This window comes from Oryzias melastigma, linkage group LG10 (assembly GCF_002922805.2).
Source record: "Oryzias melastigma strain HK-1 linkage group LG10, ASM292280v2, whole genome shotgun sequence".
NCBI classification, from domain to species: Eukaryota; Metazoa; Chordata; class Actinopteri; order Beloniformes; family Adrianichthyidae; genus Oryzias; species Oryzias melastigma.
The window spans coordinates 27,427,335-27,446,772 of NC_050521.1; the positions used below are offsets into that span (position 1 = coordinate 27,427,335).

At 37.2% G+C, this 19,438-nt stretch overlaps 1 protein-coding gene and 1 long non-coding RNA gene across 3 annotated transcripts in view; one reads left to right on the forward strand and one right to left on the reverse strand.

Moving 5' to 3' along the window:
• The window catches only part of fat2 (FAT atypical cadherin 2), a 98,786-nt gene extending 85,605 nt beyond the window's left edge, over positions 1-13,181 (forward strand). Inside the window, exons 25-29 of the mRNA XM_024260406.2 lie at positions 848-1,001; positions 5,457-5,538; positions 5,614-5,762; positions 5,880-6,154; positions 10,724-13,181. Coding sequence (XP_024116174.1) covers positions 848-1,001; positions 5,457-5,538; positions 5,614-5,762; positions 5,880-6,154; positions 10,724-11,217 — 1,154 coding nt within the window. The 3' untranslated portion in view covers positions 11,218-13,181. The remainder of the gene's footprint in view (positions 1-847; positions 1,002-5,456; positions 5,539-5,613; positions 5,763-5,879; positions 6,155-10,723) is intronic.
• Positions 1-19,404, reverse strand: part of LOC112137879 — a 59,675-nt gene extending 40,271 nt beyond the window's left edge. Inside the window, exons 1-2 of one of the 2 annotated variants that reach the window (XR_002917644.2) lie at positions 19,164-19,403; positions 17,985-18,096 (exon numbers count right to left, since the gene is read on the reverse strand). This is a non-coding gene — a long non-coding RNA (uncharacterized LOC112137879). Of the gene's footprint in view, positions 1-17,984; positions 18,097-19,163 lie in introns of both variants that reach the window. The other variant, XR_002917642.2, reaches the window with a different exon arrangement.
• Positions 19,405-19,438: the final 34 nt, after the last annotated feature.

Consider the following 19,438-nt stretch of genomic DNA (forward strand, 5'->3'; position numbering starts at 1 on the left):
CAGACTCCGGTTGTCTAAAAGTATCAGAACTTTTTTGAGGTTTAAGTTTAGGATTAAAAACTAAAAAATTTAGAAAGCAAGAAAATAAATCCAGTTGTTTTCTTTCATCATTTGTTCATTTCTGTTGTAAGTTTAGCAAAGTATTTTCTAAAGTTTCTGTGTTTTCCTTGACTCTTTAAAGAGGATTTATGCACATTTCAGAACTGGTCCATAATTCCTTCTATTGCCATTTCTGTTAAACAATTAATCACAATTTTATTTTAAATTTTTCTCTTTAATTTTTGTCTCATTAGAACAAGCAGCAACACTGACCGGTTTCTGCTCCTGACATTATATATTTAGCCAATAAAGACACACATAAAGTCCAGCAGATAAGAAGAGGAGATAAATATTATTTTCAGGACCCCAAATGCAGATTTCCTGCAGTCGATATCTAAAAATGTTGCTCCTGATGTTTCTTCTCAGGTCACTGAGCTGCATCAGCTTTAATTCCTCCGTCAGAAACATAAAAACAACAAACCGAGGCTCAGAATTTGAATCATTACGATAAATCACATTTACTCAGCTGTCAAACAGCAAACATGTTTTATTTTTAAATGTATTGGCCATCAAGTAAAGCTATACTGTTTATCTAGTAAATGCTCTCAACAGAGCAATTTGTAGTTCAAATGTTTTATACTTTTTAACTATTTTGGGTCCCCTCAGAAGTTGCAGATAAATGCATTTCTATGAGGTTTTGTGTGTGTATATTTTTCCTCTCCCTGTTAAAGGATCAGGTTGATCTCTGCTGTGGTCGTTTCGTCTTCTGAGAAACTCAGTCGCTCTCGTCTTGTTTGACTCTCGGCAGAGCCTCAGTGCAGCTGTGAAGGCCTGTTCCACGGCGCCCACTGCGAGCTGTCTAAGAACCCGTGTGCCTCGCAGCCATGTGCGCACGGCTCAATGTGCACGCCGCAGGCTGATGGGTACAAGTGCAACTGCTCAAAGGAAAACCCTCAAGCCAGGTATGAAAACAGCGTTTGAAGACCAGCGGGGGGTTTACACACATTAGAAAACGCATTTTTACTAACATGAATCTTACAGCAGCTGTAACCTCAGTTCTGTTTGGTGATGTTTGTTAACAAAAAAATCAAACCAATATTCTTTTAAAAATCTAATATTTTGTTTTGTAAATTTTAAAGATTGATCCCAAACAAACTGTTTTCATGGAGCAATGAGCCTTAAAAGTGAAGACACAAATATTCACAATATGTTAGAAGTTATTTGCTTTACAAGAAGCTAAAATCACTTGGAGGCTATTGAGTGCAATTGTCATGATTTCACAAGATGGCATCAATAAAGTATATTGATTGATTGATGCTTTAACAAGCCCTTAACAAAAAGTAGTAGACCCAATGCTTAATTTATTAAGTATAAGATGAGTAAAAGTATTGTACATAGACTCTAGGCCGTAGTGTAATGCAGGAAGTACAGCAACTGAAAACTTCTTAAGAATAATTTGGAACATTTTAAATGTACAGTTTATAGATGGTATAAAAGAGTAAACCTTCACGTTTAATGTAGACTAAGTAAACTTCTAGTACACTTCAATACTTTGAACTATGGGGGTCAGAGGTCAGGTCTGTGTGCTTTCAGGTAAAAGTATATCTTTCATTGTTTTAATTCAATGCCATAGATTCAGGTCAAAGGTCAATCCCTTATTCCTTTTCTTTTTTCTTCATCCAGCAGCAAAGCAAACACTTGGTGTTCTGGACAAATTTCGCTGGTGTCATTTTAAATAGTTCTAGAGGAAATCAGGAATAGATTTCTGTAAAAAACTGAGTTTGAAGCTAAACTTAATTTTAAGTTTAGGACAAGACATGAAAAAGGAGCATGAGGAAGAGTTTGGGAGGTCAGAAACATGGGAGAGGGGCTAGATAAGATAAAGAAAGGAAAAAACTCAAAAATAAAAGTGGAAGTTTTTCGAGGTTTTAACATATCTTTTTACAAAAGATTTGCATTTCTCTGCATAAACACATTCACAATGAACACACAGCCTCATACCTCCAACCAAGTTCAGATGCGACATTCTCCCCAATATGGAAATCCCAAAGATCTCCCCGCAGTGTGAATAGATCACCAACAAGCCCAAGAAGCCAATGCATTCTGGGATATGATGGAGGAAGGAAGGTGACCGATAGGTCGCCCTCTACTCCTATTAAAGTCTCATTAGTTGTCATAGCTGGGTGTGCAAAATTGTTTCTCCACATTTGACCCTGGGGGAGCGGTGAGCTGCAGACACAGCCGCTCAGGAACTTTTTATTGCTTCAACCTTCATAATCCAACCTCTTGATTCTGATCATCAAGCCGGGAGCCTTTGGGTCTCATTTTCAGTCTTTGGTATGACTTGACTACGGATTTGAACCCTCAACCTTCCAGTCTTTGGGCTGACACTCCACCACTAGTCCACTGAGTTGGTGGAAATTTAAAGTCAACTGATTCAACCAGATCTGAAACCAATGCCAAGATGTTCAACACTATGATCTTTGCCCAATCCATAAATGAATCCATCAATACAAATATAGCTGTGTGGGTTACAGATTTTAAAACTAGAATAAATAACATTGTGAGGGATGCTGTGATGTCATCAATTTGGGGGTGGAGTCTTTGGCCAGTTCTGTGAATATTTAGAGCGCCAAATTTTGTCCGAAACTCAAACATAACTGTACACCTCGTTAATACAAAACAGGCGTCTTTTCATAAATACTGAGTCCTACGGATCCGTTTCTCTTATTGTGATTTTTAAACTGTTTCTTTGGACTCAAACAACAAACTGAGGCTGTTTGACGCTCGAGGCAATAAAAGTTGGTCTCCACCCACTGAGCTGTGCCGACAGCATGAGCACTTTGATCCATACTGGGAGTAGTTTAATATGCACTACAATGTCACATGTTTTCCTTAATTACATGCAGCCCCACTTCATATAAACCCAAATGAATTGTGGTCAAACTCAGCACACACCCACAGAACTGTAATTACATGCTGGGAGGTGCTGTTGTGGTTCCAGCAAGGACAAACAAATTGAAAAACAGTACAAACCTCATTAAACACAACATCTCAGCAGTACATGCTTGCATTTTTAAAAAACCCGTATTTGCATATGCATGGCGTGACGCGTGCTTAAACTACAGCACACAAACGTACAGAATGTTTGGGTTTCGTCAGTCGGCTTAATTCCACTCACACCTCCACAGCTGTCAAACTAAATTACAGCAGCATTTGCATATTCACCCTTCATTTAATGTGTTTGTGGAGTGGTCCTCACCGCTACTGACGGCAATCCATCCACGCCACGGCGGAGGCTTTCATTTAAAGAGTCAAATGAAAAATGTCTGTTGGTGAGACATAATTGGAAGGAGGAGTTTTCTCCTGTTGAGCAGCAAGATCGAATTAGGATGCAAACCCAGTATTGTCATTGTTTTCCATGAAATGCACTTGAATAAAGAAAGTTCCTGAATTCTGTCGTGACCACAGGATAAACCTCTTCTACAGGCTGCAGGAATAGGACTTCTGTGATTTGCATTAATGGGTTTATAGTGGAGTTTCCTATTGAATAAAAGCTTTTTGTGGGTATGGCAGCACCGGCACTGAAGCAATCACAGTTCTGCCGGTCCTCAGGGTTCTGCTTCACATCTGGGAAGGGAGGAGGACGGCGTTGCAGAAAAGTTTGCCACATCAGCAACAAAAGTAACCTTCACCGCTGAGCCGAAGAGGCCGCTCCGCTGCTGCAGCTCTGCTAGTCACACCTAAATACACAACTCCTTTTCAGCAGTTTGAATTGTTATGGCCACAAAAAGCAAAAACGAACATCAGGAGCAAACAATGCTGATTTCAGATTCTATCCATTTCTACTGACAAAAGGAAAATCAATAACTTTTCATCAAAATAAAACACTGTATTAGGACAAAAGAAGGATGGAGCCGCCATCAGTGTGTGACTGTGAGGCGCTTTGGGAAGTATACACCATTTACAATTTAAAAATGATGCACTCTATTCAGTTAAGCCAGTGGTCCCGGTACCAGGTTGCAGGGGACAGTTGGCCCGCAAAGAAAAACAAACACATCTGACATTTTTTCATTTTATTTAAAAGTTGATTTTGCAGGAAGTTTTATTTTTGAAAAACTACAGGATTCTCCACCTCATCCAACTCATTCTTGATGCGTGTCAATTTGAGTGAAAAATCTATCTGCCACTTTTGTAAATTAAAACCCCCAAAGTAACAAAATTAACAAATAACAAACGTATTTGAAAAGTTTATTTTGGCAGAAAGGAGGAGCCGTCGACTTCAAAATAAAAGAAAGCTGCATTTAACAGAGAAAAACCAGGAGTCTTAACTTCAAATATGAATTTATTACAACAGTTCAGATCAGCGGTCTGCAACGTTTAATGCTAGAAGAGCCATTCGGTTCTTACAAACCAGAACCCACTGAGAGCCACAAAGTCCCACTTTATCGTTTAACAATGTACAATATTTATGCGTTTTTGGCAACTAATCATTTATTTATAAATTTAGTGTTTATTTGTTTCAACATAAAACAGCTGTAACTTCTTTTACTTTTGACAGTAGTGCACAATGGTTCCTTTCAAAATAAAGCCCACTCTGTGTCAATAATCCTTCTGCTGCAGCAGCTTTACCTAAATTAAAAATACAGTCAAGCATAATACTTTTTATTATTAGGATTTTGGTGTGCTTTTTTCATTTGAATCTAAAAAATAAACAGCATTTTAGTAGAAGCTATTAATTATAAAAAAACTCAAATTATTGGGAATATTTTTTACTGAAAACACAACTCTAAATCATTTTCAATCATGTAAACCACATTTGATCAAAGCTTCAATCACTTTAGTGTAATTTACCAAAATAAAAATACTTTTAGCGATTTTTATTGGACTAACTATAAAATAAAAACACAAATTTAAAGAACATTTTTTACAGAATTGCTGACAGTTAATTATTTTGCTTAGTTGCCTGAAATGTAAAAAATCTAAACGGGAATGACAAAAATTAACTAACTAATCTGATATGTATTCAATCGTTAGCATTTTTTCATTCAAGCTAAAGGAGCCACATGGGGGTTCGGAGCCGCAGGTTGCAGACCCCTGCCACAGACCATAGTATTAATGTATAATATTCAGCAATATATTTAAATAAATAAAATAAATAATTTAGAGCAGCTACGGATATGTTACAGAGGATGAAGATAAACTTCAACTGAAATAAAACAAAAAAAACTGGAAGCTGAATAAAAAAAATTCTGTGAAAATATCTTCTGACGTTAAACAGGTCTGTGGCCTGAAAAAAGTCAGAGATCGCTGCATTAAGACACTCAAATGTTAAAATAATTTTGAGGGCTTTAAGGTTGACAGATGTTTAAACTTGGTCTGAAACGATGAGCTGATTCTTCTGTCTGCTCTCTCAGGTGTCACTGCTCCACCAGTTCCTGTTCTGGAGGCTTCGACTGTGAGGTTCTGGACGATCAGATCCGATGCACACTGCCACAGGTCAGTCAGAGCGGTGAGTCATGACAAACTCCCAGCTTTCAGCAGGACACTAAACGCATCACTGCCCTTTGACAGCTTTCTTCAGGGATAGGCTTTGTGGAAATCATACAGATTTGTGCGAGCGTGCTCGGACTCCTGTCGCTGGTCGTCATCTTTGTCATCATAAGAAAACGATACGTTCAGCATAAGAAGAAAAAGCCTGCTTGCGTTCAGGACTCCAACGGGTGAGAGAGCTCACTTTATGACATCATTAGTCTGTTTTTACAGTATAAATTATTTACATTTACCTGTCAAATGATTCAACTCTGAACCGACCCTCATCAACTGCTCCATCTCTACAGCTGTTTCCAATCCAGTCTGGGTAAAGACGCCAAGGCAACTTCTCAGGAAGTCAACCCCATGGAGATGAACTCACTTGTCGGCTCCACCAACAACCTGGACCACACGCCGTTCCGATCGCTAAGACCCAGGAGCCAGATCAGTTCGTCCGGAGGCAGATCGCCAAAGACGCATGGACCGGTTGTGTGCAGCGTCGCTCCTAATCTTCCCGCCAGACCGCCATCCAGCTCTGACAACGACTCCATCAGAAAAGGCCACTGGGACATGGACTATGAAGGTGAATTTTGGGAACACTTTACATTCATTTTAGGTGTTTTTTTGTTTTTAACACATTCTGAGTTTCCAAGTGGATCTGTGGGTTGATAAAACAGTTTGTGCTGATTGTGAAGAGCTATCAGGACCACGGATTGATTCTTTTTTGTGCATATCTAAACTCTTTAAATCCTTTTTGATTTTGCAGAGTCTTGTCATTTCCAGAACGCTTTCACATCTGCCTGTTAAATGAACCCTGATTTACGTTTTCTCAGGTAGTCCTCTTGGTTTGGTTGGAGGTGAAAGCTTCCTTTCATTCTGGTGCCAAACAACTTCTGGTCTCTTTAAAAGCAGAAGCTTCTGTTTACTTGAAATCAGCACAAGTGAACCAAAGAGTTAAATGCCCGTTTAACCCCTTAATGCCTGTTGTCTCAAATATGCAACAAACCAAATTAGCTATAAAACCACTTACATGTAGCATTTACTTAAAAGCAAAAACATAAGTGAATATCTTTTTACATGGCTGGAAATAAATTCAGGCATTAAGGAGTTAAAGCATAACAATACATATAAGACAGAATCCCAAAAAGATGGAAACATCGAATGTGGAGTAGAGAGAAGGTACTCAGAAACAACCAGAATAGCAAATGTATTAAATCTTTTTATCTAATTAGATTATCTACTCTTTTTCTGTTGTAGTTGAGAACATAAATAGCTTAAACTAATCAAATGAAGATTAAAAAGTATTTTTTTCATTGGACATAAATATCTAGTTAAAAAAGGTTTTTAGGCTACATTTCTAAATTCAAAAATGAAAAATATAAATAAGGTAAAAACAAAAACTTAAAATCATAATTCATAGACACTACAATAAAAATCTCCAAACATCGTCAGACATCTCAGGAGGTTCATGTCATGATTATGTTCTTAGTTGTAGGTGTAGTTATTTGGTACTTGATCTAAAAAGTAACTGAAATACTCTATAGCAAAAGTTACTTGTTACCAAGAAAGTTACAAAATAAAGGTGTTTTGGTTTGCAGTTTATAAAATCAATATAAAGTAAAGAGTGTAACATTCAGCTAGCCTGTTACTGACAAATAACAGCTTTATAAAAGCATTATGTTTAACATTAGCTGCATTTCCATAGACTATGAAATTGTGTAAATTGGATTTGTGTTAAAAAATTCACCAAATGGAAAAAAGACTATTATGAAAAATCTTGCATATATCAAAAAAATTGTGGTTGGAAGAGGTGTTTTTTGGCGTATCAAACTTGATATTTTTTTAAAAACACTTTTCGAGTTAATTGAGTCATGTGATCAACAACCGGATGCCACGCTTAGCTAGGGGCACCACAAGAGGTTCCACAGCATCACAGCTTATCAAAAGTTGTGCGTGTCATGTTGCATTGTTGGATCCACAGCTCCTCTGTAAAATTACCAACCACAATTTCCCATAACCCCTTCAACTGCTTCACGGCCGGAATGAGACGCAGACGTCTCCTTTGATTGATGATGATGAGCATTAGTGGAGTGGCAGAAATGTGAATGTTTCTGCTATAAATCAAAGTATTGTTCACATCTATCGCCATGTTTTCAAATGACTTATTGCGCGAGTCGATTTGTGTTTATCTGTATAACTCTGATGGAGGGGAAATTACGTTTTTCGCTATTTCTAGAATTCCGATAGTTTTGCACATATTTAAAATTGAAATGCAGTTAATGGGATCTAAGAACAAAATACTTTCCTGAAAAGTTTGTTCTGAGTGTTTCAGTTTGAAATCCAAGGAAAAGTCAACACTGCCCACTATTGGTGGGAAACCACAACATGCATTTGAAATAACATGTAAATATATCCTGCCACTCCCAACCCTGCTGGCCACAGGAAGGAACTGCAAAAGAAAATCTAAGCAGTAAAGAAAATGATAGTTCCATTGCGATTAAACACTGGAAATAATTGACAAGTCAAACCAGACAGAAGAAACCAATCTGTCCTGTATTATAGAAAGATATGATCACCATCAGCAGAACACTTCCTGATGAGATGACCGTCCAGCTGTGGGCATGTCATGCTGCTAATTTTTAAATATTGGATGAAAGCCGATTTCAAAATATGAATCCACTTTTTGGTGCCCAAAACCACATTTAGTTGCTGATTTGGAGTTTGAACCTCCTCCATTGGTCTGTTCCACATTACAACTCTTTTGCCTTTCTATTCAGATCAATAGAACGAAAGCAGGAATCATAAATCCTCTGATCTACGCTGGAGTCAGATTGAGAGGAGGGTCAGACGTTGGTCGTTCCTCTGCTCCTCAGGCAGGGCAGAATCATTTATCTGTTTGACCTTTCCAGGCAGAAGGAAGGACACCGATATACAACTCCACTTGTTATCCAGCCCTATTTAATAGGAACAGAGCCTGCTTCTTTTACACTTTGCTACTGGCTGCATGTCAGCGCTCAGTTTAGTCTTATGGGGACATCGTGAGTCACCCCAGAGTTGGTTTAGACTCAGGATGAGTTAAATCTACGGCTTACTTCAGTGTATTACTGATGTCTAATAAGAGTCTGTAGACGGAGGCTGAATCTTCCATCAACATTACTTTTGATTGGATGATGAAGCATCCAATCAAAAGGAGACGTCAACCTGCCAACCATCAGGAAGTGATTGATGGCCATCGACTCTGTCAACAGTAAAATATTACCCGCTCAGTTTAAACCACTCTAAAACTTAAACGATGATCTCTTTGGCAGCGATCATTCATCAATATGATAATGTCATTTTTTTCTCTCATTTTAGTCACCGTACTAAAGTTTAATGAGTGATTATCTTCACAAACTTTTAAGGTTTAGGATAAATTCATCCTGATGTAAAAGGTAAAATAAAATGTATATATGCATTTACATGATGTTTTCCTAAATGTGCTGCAAATGTAAAATTTGAAAAATCTTTAGTGAGATTTTACAAGGAGATTTAGTTTTCCTGAACAGATTTAGCTGCAATGCATCTTGGGAAAAGCTTCCTGTGTCTGCAAAGGAATTTCAGGGTTTTTGTTCCCTTGTGAAAATTTCTTTTTCTGAGCTGTATTAACCAGAGGATCCCCAGCTGCAGGCACCACAGAGATTTTTGACACCAATTATACTTTTTTTATTCAGTTTAATTTATTTTATTTTAGGAAAAAAGCCCCAAGGTTATAAACACCCACAGCCTGTCTGAGAAATTCATAAGACCTTAAAGCGTACCATCCAAATATTTGCATAATTTCACAGCCTTGAAGTTTTCTCGCAAACCAAAGCATGTGCAGCATATTCTAGGTAAAAACCAAAAATAAAACCTCATTACAGCTCATTTTATCCCTAAAAGTGCTTTAAGTCATTTAATGGCGGCGTCAGTTTAGCGTCTGCACAGTCAAAGTTAAGGATCACATGCTACAAAGTACAAAGTTAAAAAAAAAGAAAAACAAATCTTCTGCATTCAAATTCAAACATCCCAACTTTTCACCATCAAAGTTAACAAATATAGTTTATTTCATTTATCAAAACATTTTTAAGATGTGAAATTGCTTTAATTGGACTACGTTTTATATGAATTTAACTCTTTATGTTCTGTGAAAATAACATGCAGCCAAATAGTGTTACAGAAAAAGCAAGAATGCTTTTTAATTTTTGAATAAGTTTAAAAACAAATTTAACTGTAAAGTCATTTGATACAAAAAAATATTTTATTTTAATTTTATGCTGTTTGTTAAAAAAAAGAAAAGATAAGAGTTAAAACTTTTTAATAATAAAAATAAATGTGAAAGCATTTAAATTTGTTCTTTGAAATTGTTTTAATATTTGTCAGAAACAAATTTTTTTAAAAGTTTATAAAATCTAAATGTACTTATAAAGCTACTATTAATACTAATTTAGCCTGTTTTAAAGAGGCCAAAGTGATGGAATGTGGTTCAGAGTTTAAGGTAATAAAATAAACTGCTTTTTTTCTCAGGTTTCGTCTTCATCCGATATGTTTCACTAGATGCTTTTCCATTTACTATGATATTGCTACAATTTGTGTATTAGAATACGTGTTATAGACCTAGTTTGTGTTACTTCCTAGATTACTTCTTTAACTACAAATGTGGTTTTCAGATAAAAACTTTTGTGTAGGCCATCTAACAGTTGTATATCTTTTATATCTTCTACTAAGTAAGAAGTCTCTTTTTATATTTGCTCAAATGTCTTTCGTGTTCTTTCCTAATTCATAATGGTGGATCAGTGATTTAAAGAGCATCAGACTTTTACTACTTGACTTGGTTGAACATCAACACAAGTTGGTTTGAGAAGAAGTTGAGAAGAAGTTCATCAATCTGTCAGGACAATTTTTAAAATGTTTAAATACAGCTATGACTGATTTAAAATTTGATTGCTCAAAAAGTTGGAATTGTTCCACATCTGAAAATAACGTACATTCTGTGGAGTTCAGGTATTCATATAGTATTAATGCAGTGCAAAGACATTTTTTCTTCTGGTCCAGCTTAGTTTGTCCAAAATTGTTCCTCAGTTTTCCCTCTGCACCACAATAATGTTTCATTCTGGCGTCTTTTTCTTGTCTTTAGTGTACCCAGCTGATCCAGACTACTACGGTCGTCCCAGCGTTCAGGAGTTTCCACAGTTCGACATCGTAGAGGACACTTACTCCACCTCCACTGTGGACTCTCGCAGGAACTCTCGATTCGGGGGCTTCCCTTTCCCCCTGGACCGCTGTGACCGGCGTGCTCCGCTGCCGCCGTGCTACAGCAACCAGAACCTGGATGACTTTCTGGGTCCCGACGGGCTCCCTCTGCCGAGGTCTCAGTGCCCGAACGAGTACACCGCCGTCAGCTACTACCCCGCCCAGCACGCACGCAGCCTGGACAACGTCTCCGGAGGCTACAAGAGGCTCAGCATGCGTTTGAGCATGGCCATGCCGTCTTACGCGGAGCATGCCGACCCACCGCCGCCGAACGCCGCCCAGCCTCAAACTCGACCCGCGAGGCAGAACCTGCACAGCTACGACGGTTCCAGCATGGTGGGGAGCGATTATGGAAGCTGTGAGGAGGTCATGTTTTAGGGGAAAATGCTCCATTTCTGCTGATTATTTATTTTAGTTTGAAATGTGAACTTGACTGGAGCAGCCCCCCCACCCCAACTGCTCCCCTTACCTAAGGCAGCTCGAGGATCTGATCAGGTGATCTGATCCATTCCTCTCCCGGATAAAGGCTCTACGGCCGAGAACGGGGCAGTCGTCTTTGATTTGATCGACTTTTAAAGTCTTACCCTGCCGGAGAGCCGACCGAGGTCATTCAAGGTCGCTGTTTACCTCAGCAGGGAAGTTCAGCAGAAGTTCATCTTTTGGTAAAAGAGACACTGCCGGGAGCGCTCGCTGACTCATTATGGCTGTGAAATCATGGACAGTATTACTGACTTCGCTGTGCACTCTTCAGATGACGCCGAATATGTCTACGTGGAAGAAAAAAATCTGTTTGCACGCCGTTTCCCCTTCGTGTCTTTACATCTGTCTGAGAGGGCGACCACTGTGTACACAATAAGTCCAGATGTGTTGCACTGAATGAAAAGCGCCAGTGAGATGTTTATGGTAATGCATAGAGTTAAATGTATTAGAAGTGAGGTGAACCACATTTCATGCAGCAGAAACATTTCAACGTCCGATTGGTGATTTATATTTTTGATGTCTGTCGCTCAGAAGAGGGCTGGATCCTCTTACAAATGAGAAAAACTATAAAAAAGGTGGTACTTTTCGTTTTTACAGTGGTACATTCATCAATACTGTATGGATCTTGCAGATTTTGGCTCTCTAAACCCCCCCAAACCCCCCCAAGTGTGCAGTGCTGCTGCCTTGGACTTAATAAGGAGTACTTTGAACAGCAGAAAACACGTTGATGCAGCAAATTTTAATAGTGCAAATATACTGCTTCTCAGATAAAAGGAATGCTTGTTTAGGTCAAAAGCAAGTTGTGCTGAATGCAGCACATTAAAGCAGTATGTGTTTGAAGTGCAGGGGGGTCAGTATTTATAAGTGGATCCTGTCTCACCTGCAGCTGACAGCAGTGACGGGATCACAGGTAAAACCCCAGCCTCCACGCTCTAACCTGCATTTTGAATGCATGACTGGACTGTGTGATGCAAAATCAATGAGTTTGTTTAATCAAAAAGAGTAAAAAAAAAAAAAAAAAAATTGAAGCCCCGTTTCCATCTTTTAAAGTGGATAAATGAACGCTGTTGTTGGATGGAAGGAATGTCTCCAACATGTTTGATCCAGACGGATAATAAAACTGTTCAAATCATTTGTTTTTATCCTGGGAAAGCCCCCCCCCCTCTTAAAGCACGTGATGTTTTTATGCTCAATTGTTGATTAGAAAAACAATAATGATCATGTGTGACAGCAGAGAATCACCGCCACGTCCACAATTCAAATAAATATCTGTCATTTATAAAACCTTTTTCTCACAACTACATGTTTAATATAAACATTATGGTATAACTTTTATTAATACAATAGTGAATTTTTCAGAAAAGCGTGAAATTATAAGAAATTGCTTTTTAAAAAAAAGGTTTCATGGAATTAATGAGTCAAGATCCCATTCTGATAAAACTGTTCCAAATATCTTGACTTTTTGACTTCCTGGTTCAGCAGAGTGACCTGTTCTGCATATCTGAGGCTTTTGCATGCTGAAGTCATAACTCCCCACTATAGGAACCTAAGAGAGCGGGTTGACCTCCAGTCGTTTACCGTCAGATCTCTGCCCTCACTGCCGGTAATTTAAAGTAAGATGAAACTTGAGGAGGAATAATCCAGAACGGGTTGTGTGTGTGTATTCTCACTGGTTTGTTATCATGCAGGTTTTGTGTTGTACTGTGCAAAGATTTAAATGTTGAATGTGTGTTAGATTTGTTTATTTTTGTATCAGTGTAGACCCATCCATGTTTTCTCTGTGAGCATTTTTTTTCCAAAGTTGAGATTCCTGTTCTGTTTCCAAAACTAAAGAAAATATAAATAAAGTATTCTAAATATTACTGCTGTATATCTCAGTTTCAAATGAGGAAATGTGAAGTCTGTGGTATTTCCTCTCATAACCAGATCCGGCCCGTTAAAGAGGAGCAGTGATGTTTCTGAGAGTGTGAAGAAAACACCAGCAGGCCTCAGTCATAAACATACAAATCCAGAAGTTTAGAGTTTCTCAGACGATCTCTTTCTCCTCTACTGAAGTAAAATTTAAGAGAAAACATGTTTTTAAACCTGGAAGACTTCTGCTTTAGGCCAAAAAGGTTCTTGCTGTAGGCTACAGATCATAGTGAACACTGATACTGATACAAGCAAGGGGGAAGTAGGCATGTCGGATAGGGTGTAACGGATCACGGTTCAGCACGCACGGACCATAGATCACCCACCACCACTACAAGAAATGACGTGTTTAGTTTTTGTTTGTGTACAAAGTTTAAAGATATTTTGTTTTCATAAAAGCCTCAATGAGAAAATGTTTTGATGTAATATGTGAGAGTATATTTACCCTTTGAGGTACTGCATTTGTGTTCTAATCAAATATATGTCTCGACACTTTTCAAAAGAGTAATTTTAGGCTTTTATCTAGTAATTTTTTCCTGTTCAGGGTTTTTCCTACATAGAGAATTTGGTGGCGGCACCACCTAATTTACAAGCGCCACCAGCTCCAACCGTTCAGACATGATCAAGTGTTTGTAACTGCAGTTACACACACCCTGCAAGTGGCGCCGTGTCCAAATCAGCACATGAAACAAGCACTCCAAGCCATTGACTTCAGCTCAACCCTGAAGCTGTTTTTTAATTTTTACTAATCCGAAAAATGATCCGAACCGTGAGTTTTGTGATCCGTTGCACCCCTAGTGTCGAACTGATTTTTCTTTTTTTCATCTCTCCATCACCTGGAGTGCAGCCGGACTGTTAGAAATGACGAAACCACCTGGAGTGAATCTAGTTCTGTGTCTTACCCAAGTACACTTCAACACATGGGCTAGCAAAACGTGAACCAAGCCTTTTGATCAGAGGTCGACCGCTCTACTAAATAAATATTAAAGAATGAAGACCGGGACCAAAGAAGCTTTGGCTCTGAGGCAAATGTACTTTAACCTTATGTGAGTCAGTTTAAAGTTTAAAATAAAAAATAAACTTTTAAAAGTATTTTCCTGTATGAACTTAACTCCACCAACATTATTGACAACTACAAAGAGTACTTTTACAATAGTACAGACGGAAAAGTGTTTCTAATGTGTTAACATCAAAGAGAGTTTATTGATGAGTTTGAACTCAGACTACGTTAGACGATCTCACCGAAGCTCTTTATGCTTTTCCAGGAAAACTGACTTTCAGAGAGAAAAACGGCGTGCTGAACAGCTGAATATGAAACGCCTGAACTGCAGTTTGACGTATACAAAAAGAAAAACATAAACTCAAAGACCATTAGCAGATAAAAGAAGAGAACAGAAAGTAGAAAAGGTTATGTCAACGTGGAACAAGAAAGTTCGTTTTTGATAAAAATCTGTTTTTAATTTTAGAGATTTTAAGCTCAGTTCTTCAAAACATGGAGGTAACGTTTTTGATATGTACATTTCTTACATTCTCTTTTTTTCCCCTTTAAGTGTCTGCACCACCAAACAAAGAACATTTAGAAAACATGTTTTTAAAAACGTTAATTATGTGTTTTGCTCCTTTTAAACCAATATCATCTTGGCTGGGTAGTTAACGAGTTAAAAAGTGTAAAACAATTAAATGGAATAAAACTTCAGATTCTTAATAAGAAAACATATCAATTCCATTTGCCATTTTCAGTTATCTTTGTAAAATGAATTGTTAGTATTTTCTTGGTGAAAAAAATAAATGTTTGTTAAACGATAAAGTCATAAAAATTTTCAGAATAATCTTAAAATTAAAAATGATTTATTTTGATCCTTTAAAAAATAAAATAAAAACTAATATTTAGTTAGTAATATTTTTATGTATTTATTTTGCGTCTTTTGTCAAATAAAATCAACTTTGAATAATTTCTGGCTCAAAGTTATAAGTAATTAATTAGCAAAAACTACAAACATTTAAAGATGTTCATTAAATGTATAGTAAATACATTTACTTTTGAACAGCCGGTTGATGGACTCACTATTAGTTTCTGTCTGTAGTTTAAGAACTGATTTTGTTTTTTTAAATTCTATCGTCAAAACTTAAAAAAACATATACTCTAAACAAATGTATTTGTTTACTTGAAAATAAATAAAAAATAATTGGTACAAAATATATTCTGGGGACGTCTTGATGCATAAAGAAAGAAAACTCAATTTGGGGAAATTTAACATTAAAAAAGTAGAAACTTTCCACATAAAACTGGTACTTTTTTTCTGTCTTCACATAAGTCTTTACTATCATCATCAGCCTTCAAATAATATAATGAAGTAACAAAGAATGAAACAAAAAAATGAAGTAACGAGGAGGGAGAGCAGCTCATACATTAATCAAATTCCTTCACATTTAAGATGCTGTTAAAGCACTTTATGTATTCTGAGAACGACCTCATCTCCTTCTGTGTTGCTGTCCAATTCAACATTTGTACATTAAAGTGTCGAATCAATAATCAAAAATAAAAATCACCCACGAATACAATAAAAAACAAAGCGTAAGGATTAGAATATTCTGCCTTTTCAGGCAGAAGCAGAGTCTTTTCTTTTTGATGACTGACACTTCCAGTAAACATCATTTAGATCTTTTTTCTTCAGGGAGCTTAGAAACAAGCAAGATTCTGGGTCCCAGCAGGAATGAAAATCTCGTCTCTTTATTCTATGAAACCAAAGCAAACGACTGGCGAGTCTGTCAAACTCACTTCTGTAAATTCCAGGGTATCAGTGACTGGAGCCTACATGTGCATGAATACCTTCACAAACGCACAAGACTGAAAAGAAAGCTTTAGCTTTTGATCTGACACCATTTACAGGAGAAGACTTTGAAGTTAAAAGTGAAAGCTTTGTGGCTAAGAAGAGCTTTTGATCTGCACCTATGGATGGAACTCAATCACATTCCTCATTGGATCTTCACAGGTAAAGGTAGAGACCAGAGTGATCGGAATTTCCTAAAACTCAAAGAGAGTTTTCTCTTTTCTTTTTGCTAATTATCTCCTGGTACACAAGTGCAGCAGAAACAAAAAAATGTGTCAATTATCAGATTTTAAAAAACACAAATTTAGGAGGTGATGCGAGCAGCTGAGGCCAGAGGATGTCAGACAAAGTGCAGCAGTGGGAAAGTGAGATAAAGGCAGGATGACATTGACTCTGCCTTCAAGATGTGGAATGTGTGAGTATTCTAGAGTGCAGACTTAACAAAACGTGTGTGTTTGTGTTTGGATGAGAGGAAAAGAGGCAGAGAAAGTGACAGATGGAGGCGCTGGTGTCCCTGTTTTTAAGCTTTAATCAGAACACAGCAGCTCTTATCTGCCCCAGTTAGCAACTTTCTGCTAAATCCGGACATTACTGGACAGGTGTGTGTAGGTGTGTGTGTGTGTGTGTAACCTGCTCCACTTTCTTTCTCTGAAACAACAAATAAAGGACTGTACAGCTGAGCTTCCTTAAACTAATTATTCTGTCCTCTTCTGGCATTAATGTCTGTTTCTGAGTCAAAGGCCCTGCGACAGAATGGTGGTCTGTCCAGGGTGTATCCTGCCTTTGTCCTTCAGTAGCCAGGATAGGCTCCAGCAACCACATGACCCCAAAGAGAGAAGCGAGGAAGAGAATAAATGGATGAATAAGTCAAAGCTGGAATGTCAATGTTTTGTTCAGCTTAAGTCAAGGAATTATATATTACATTTTTACAATAATCCTATAAAAATTGTACTAATAAAAGGGGAAGACGACTTTTGGAAGTTCAGGACACTAACACGGTTAAAAATGAATTCAAACATTTTTTCCTAAATAGTTCATCAGGAGTCCGGATGGACTTAAATCCTTAGGAGGAGTTTAAATTTCTAAGTTGGCCTAAGGATATTTTTTTTTAATTCAAGTATGGCCTGTGATAAGTATTTAAGAGACACTTTGGTTTATTTTATTTAAAAACAAACAGTTTTCCCTAAATCTCGTTTAAGTCTCAATGAATGGAGCCTGCAGGAATTATGCCGCTCTCCTCTCATCTGCACCGCTTCATGAATCAGTCACGTGGTACAGCCAGACGGCGAAGCTTCAGGCGTCATCATTTTTAGCTCCTCCCCTAGATGAAGCACACCTCAATATACGCTTCGCAAAAGCTCCTCCTTCCACTACCCGATACAGAACGTCACATCACTAATGATGAGTTCTTGTACTGCCCTCTCGTGGCATTTGCAGGTATTACAGTGAGACGTTTACTTGAGTGTACAAATGTTTCAGCAATTAGGTCACCATAATCTAAAGTGATCTCAAAAACGCACTCAGGCAGGTTTTTAGACTTACATTGACATAAAAAAATCAGTCATAAAATCAACTCATCAATATTCATACCATGTTATATTTTGCTACTGGACTGGAAATTTCTATCAATTCAATGAAATTGTAAATCAAACAGAAAGTTTGTGATTCTGGATCATTTTAAATCGGGAACTTAATGGATAACTAAACTTTAGTTTAACTTGTCCCTGTTTTTTTTCCCTCCAATGCAATCAGAAAAACTACAGGCTTAAATTTCATCTGTCAGCATATTGTCTGAGTATTCATGTTAACAACTACAAGGGATTTTTTTTCTGCCTAATATCCAGACCCCACTAAAAAGCAGTGAATTGATTGTATATTTATGTTTTGTACTAGTTTAGGACCAATCTCATGTATATCACATACCTGCAAAGATGTTCTCGTGTTCCAGCCTAGCAAACGTACAGACCAAAGCCACCGATGTTCAGGGTTTAACGGGATCACATCTCTGTTCACACGACGTTCGTCCTCAGAAACCCTAAAAAATGAATTCAAAAAACAAAGGTCTTCAGCTTTTTGAAGAAAATTCCTTTGTTTCTATAAATGTCTCAAAAGTGAAAAGAGAGGGGAATAAAGGAAGTGACTATTTGAACAAAACTAGGACAGGGTTATGGTTAGGGTTAAAATACATGCAGGCAATGCAGCTCTGAATCGTGGCCACACGGATTACATGAATTAATGTCAGTTTTTGTGCTTGGCTGTATGTAAATATGTGCAAATAACATTAGCCCCCCACAGTTTGTTTTGTTGTTTTATGTATTTTACTGTCTCTTGTAATTGTATTTATATTTTTCCCCTTAATCTATTATAAAGCACCTCTGCATCCTGAAGGCGATGAAAGATTCAGTAACTTTATCCAAAAAGATAAATAAAAACATTTAAATTTACTTCCTTATAATGTAAATGTAAGGGAGGTAACTTGGCTAGGACAGTTCTATTTACATGATTCCACAAATTCTTCTTACCAGTATTTAAAAATAATAATGATAATGATACTTGTAGAGTTTTTAAAAAGGCTTAAACAAGCCATTAAAAATACTGATTCAATTTGGAGCAGATTGGGTCAGCATTTGTTTTCATGGGGGAAAAAAACAAACAAAAGAACAACACTTTTTTTAAAAAAAAAAGATCAAACCAGAAAGACTTTTTTTATTTAGTCAAATTACATGTGATTAAAGTCAAATAATAAAAATTTAGTAATGCTATTTAAAAAAAAAAAAATCAGACTTAAATTTACATTTTTTTCTCCCAGCCAGTAGCTTAAGTTTTCATCTGCACTTGTGTTGGACCAAAACAAGTTTCTACCTTCTGAACTTCATGGCCAAACCGGTCAAAACTAGAAAACAATGGCAATAAAATGCGTTAAAAAGATATCAAACTATATTTCACTCCGTAGGCTTTGGCTTTAGCTTATTATTTTTGAGATGTAGCCGCTTTTACCGCCTGATGAACAGGAGACCGTCCCGGGTTAGCTAACAGTGCTAACAACTACAAGGCTAACAAATAAACGAAATAAAAATAAACGTTTTTTTAAAAAACACTTACTTGAAGAGGACGAAAACCTTTCAATTTAAAACACGTAAGCTGCGCATTTTAGTCCACGTTTTACTTGTGAAAACACCAAATGCGCTACTTTGGTTTTGATTTTTACAAAAACCGATTAGCAGCTAATTCTATGTAATGACGCAACAAAAAATGCGAAACTGCGCATGCTCACTTCAAAAAGAGCTGTGATTGGCTGATGTCTAAAGAAAATAAGGAAGACATTTGCTGGTAGTTTAATCACATATAGATGTATTTTATGCATAGAAAGTGATGTT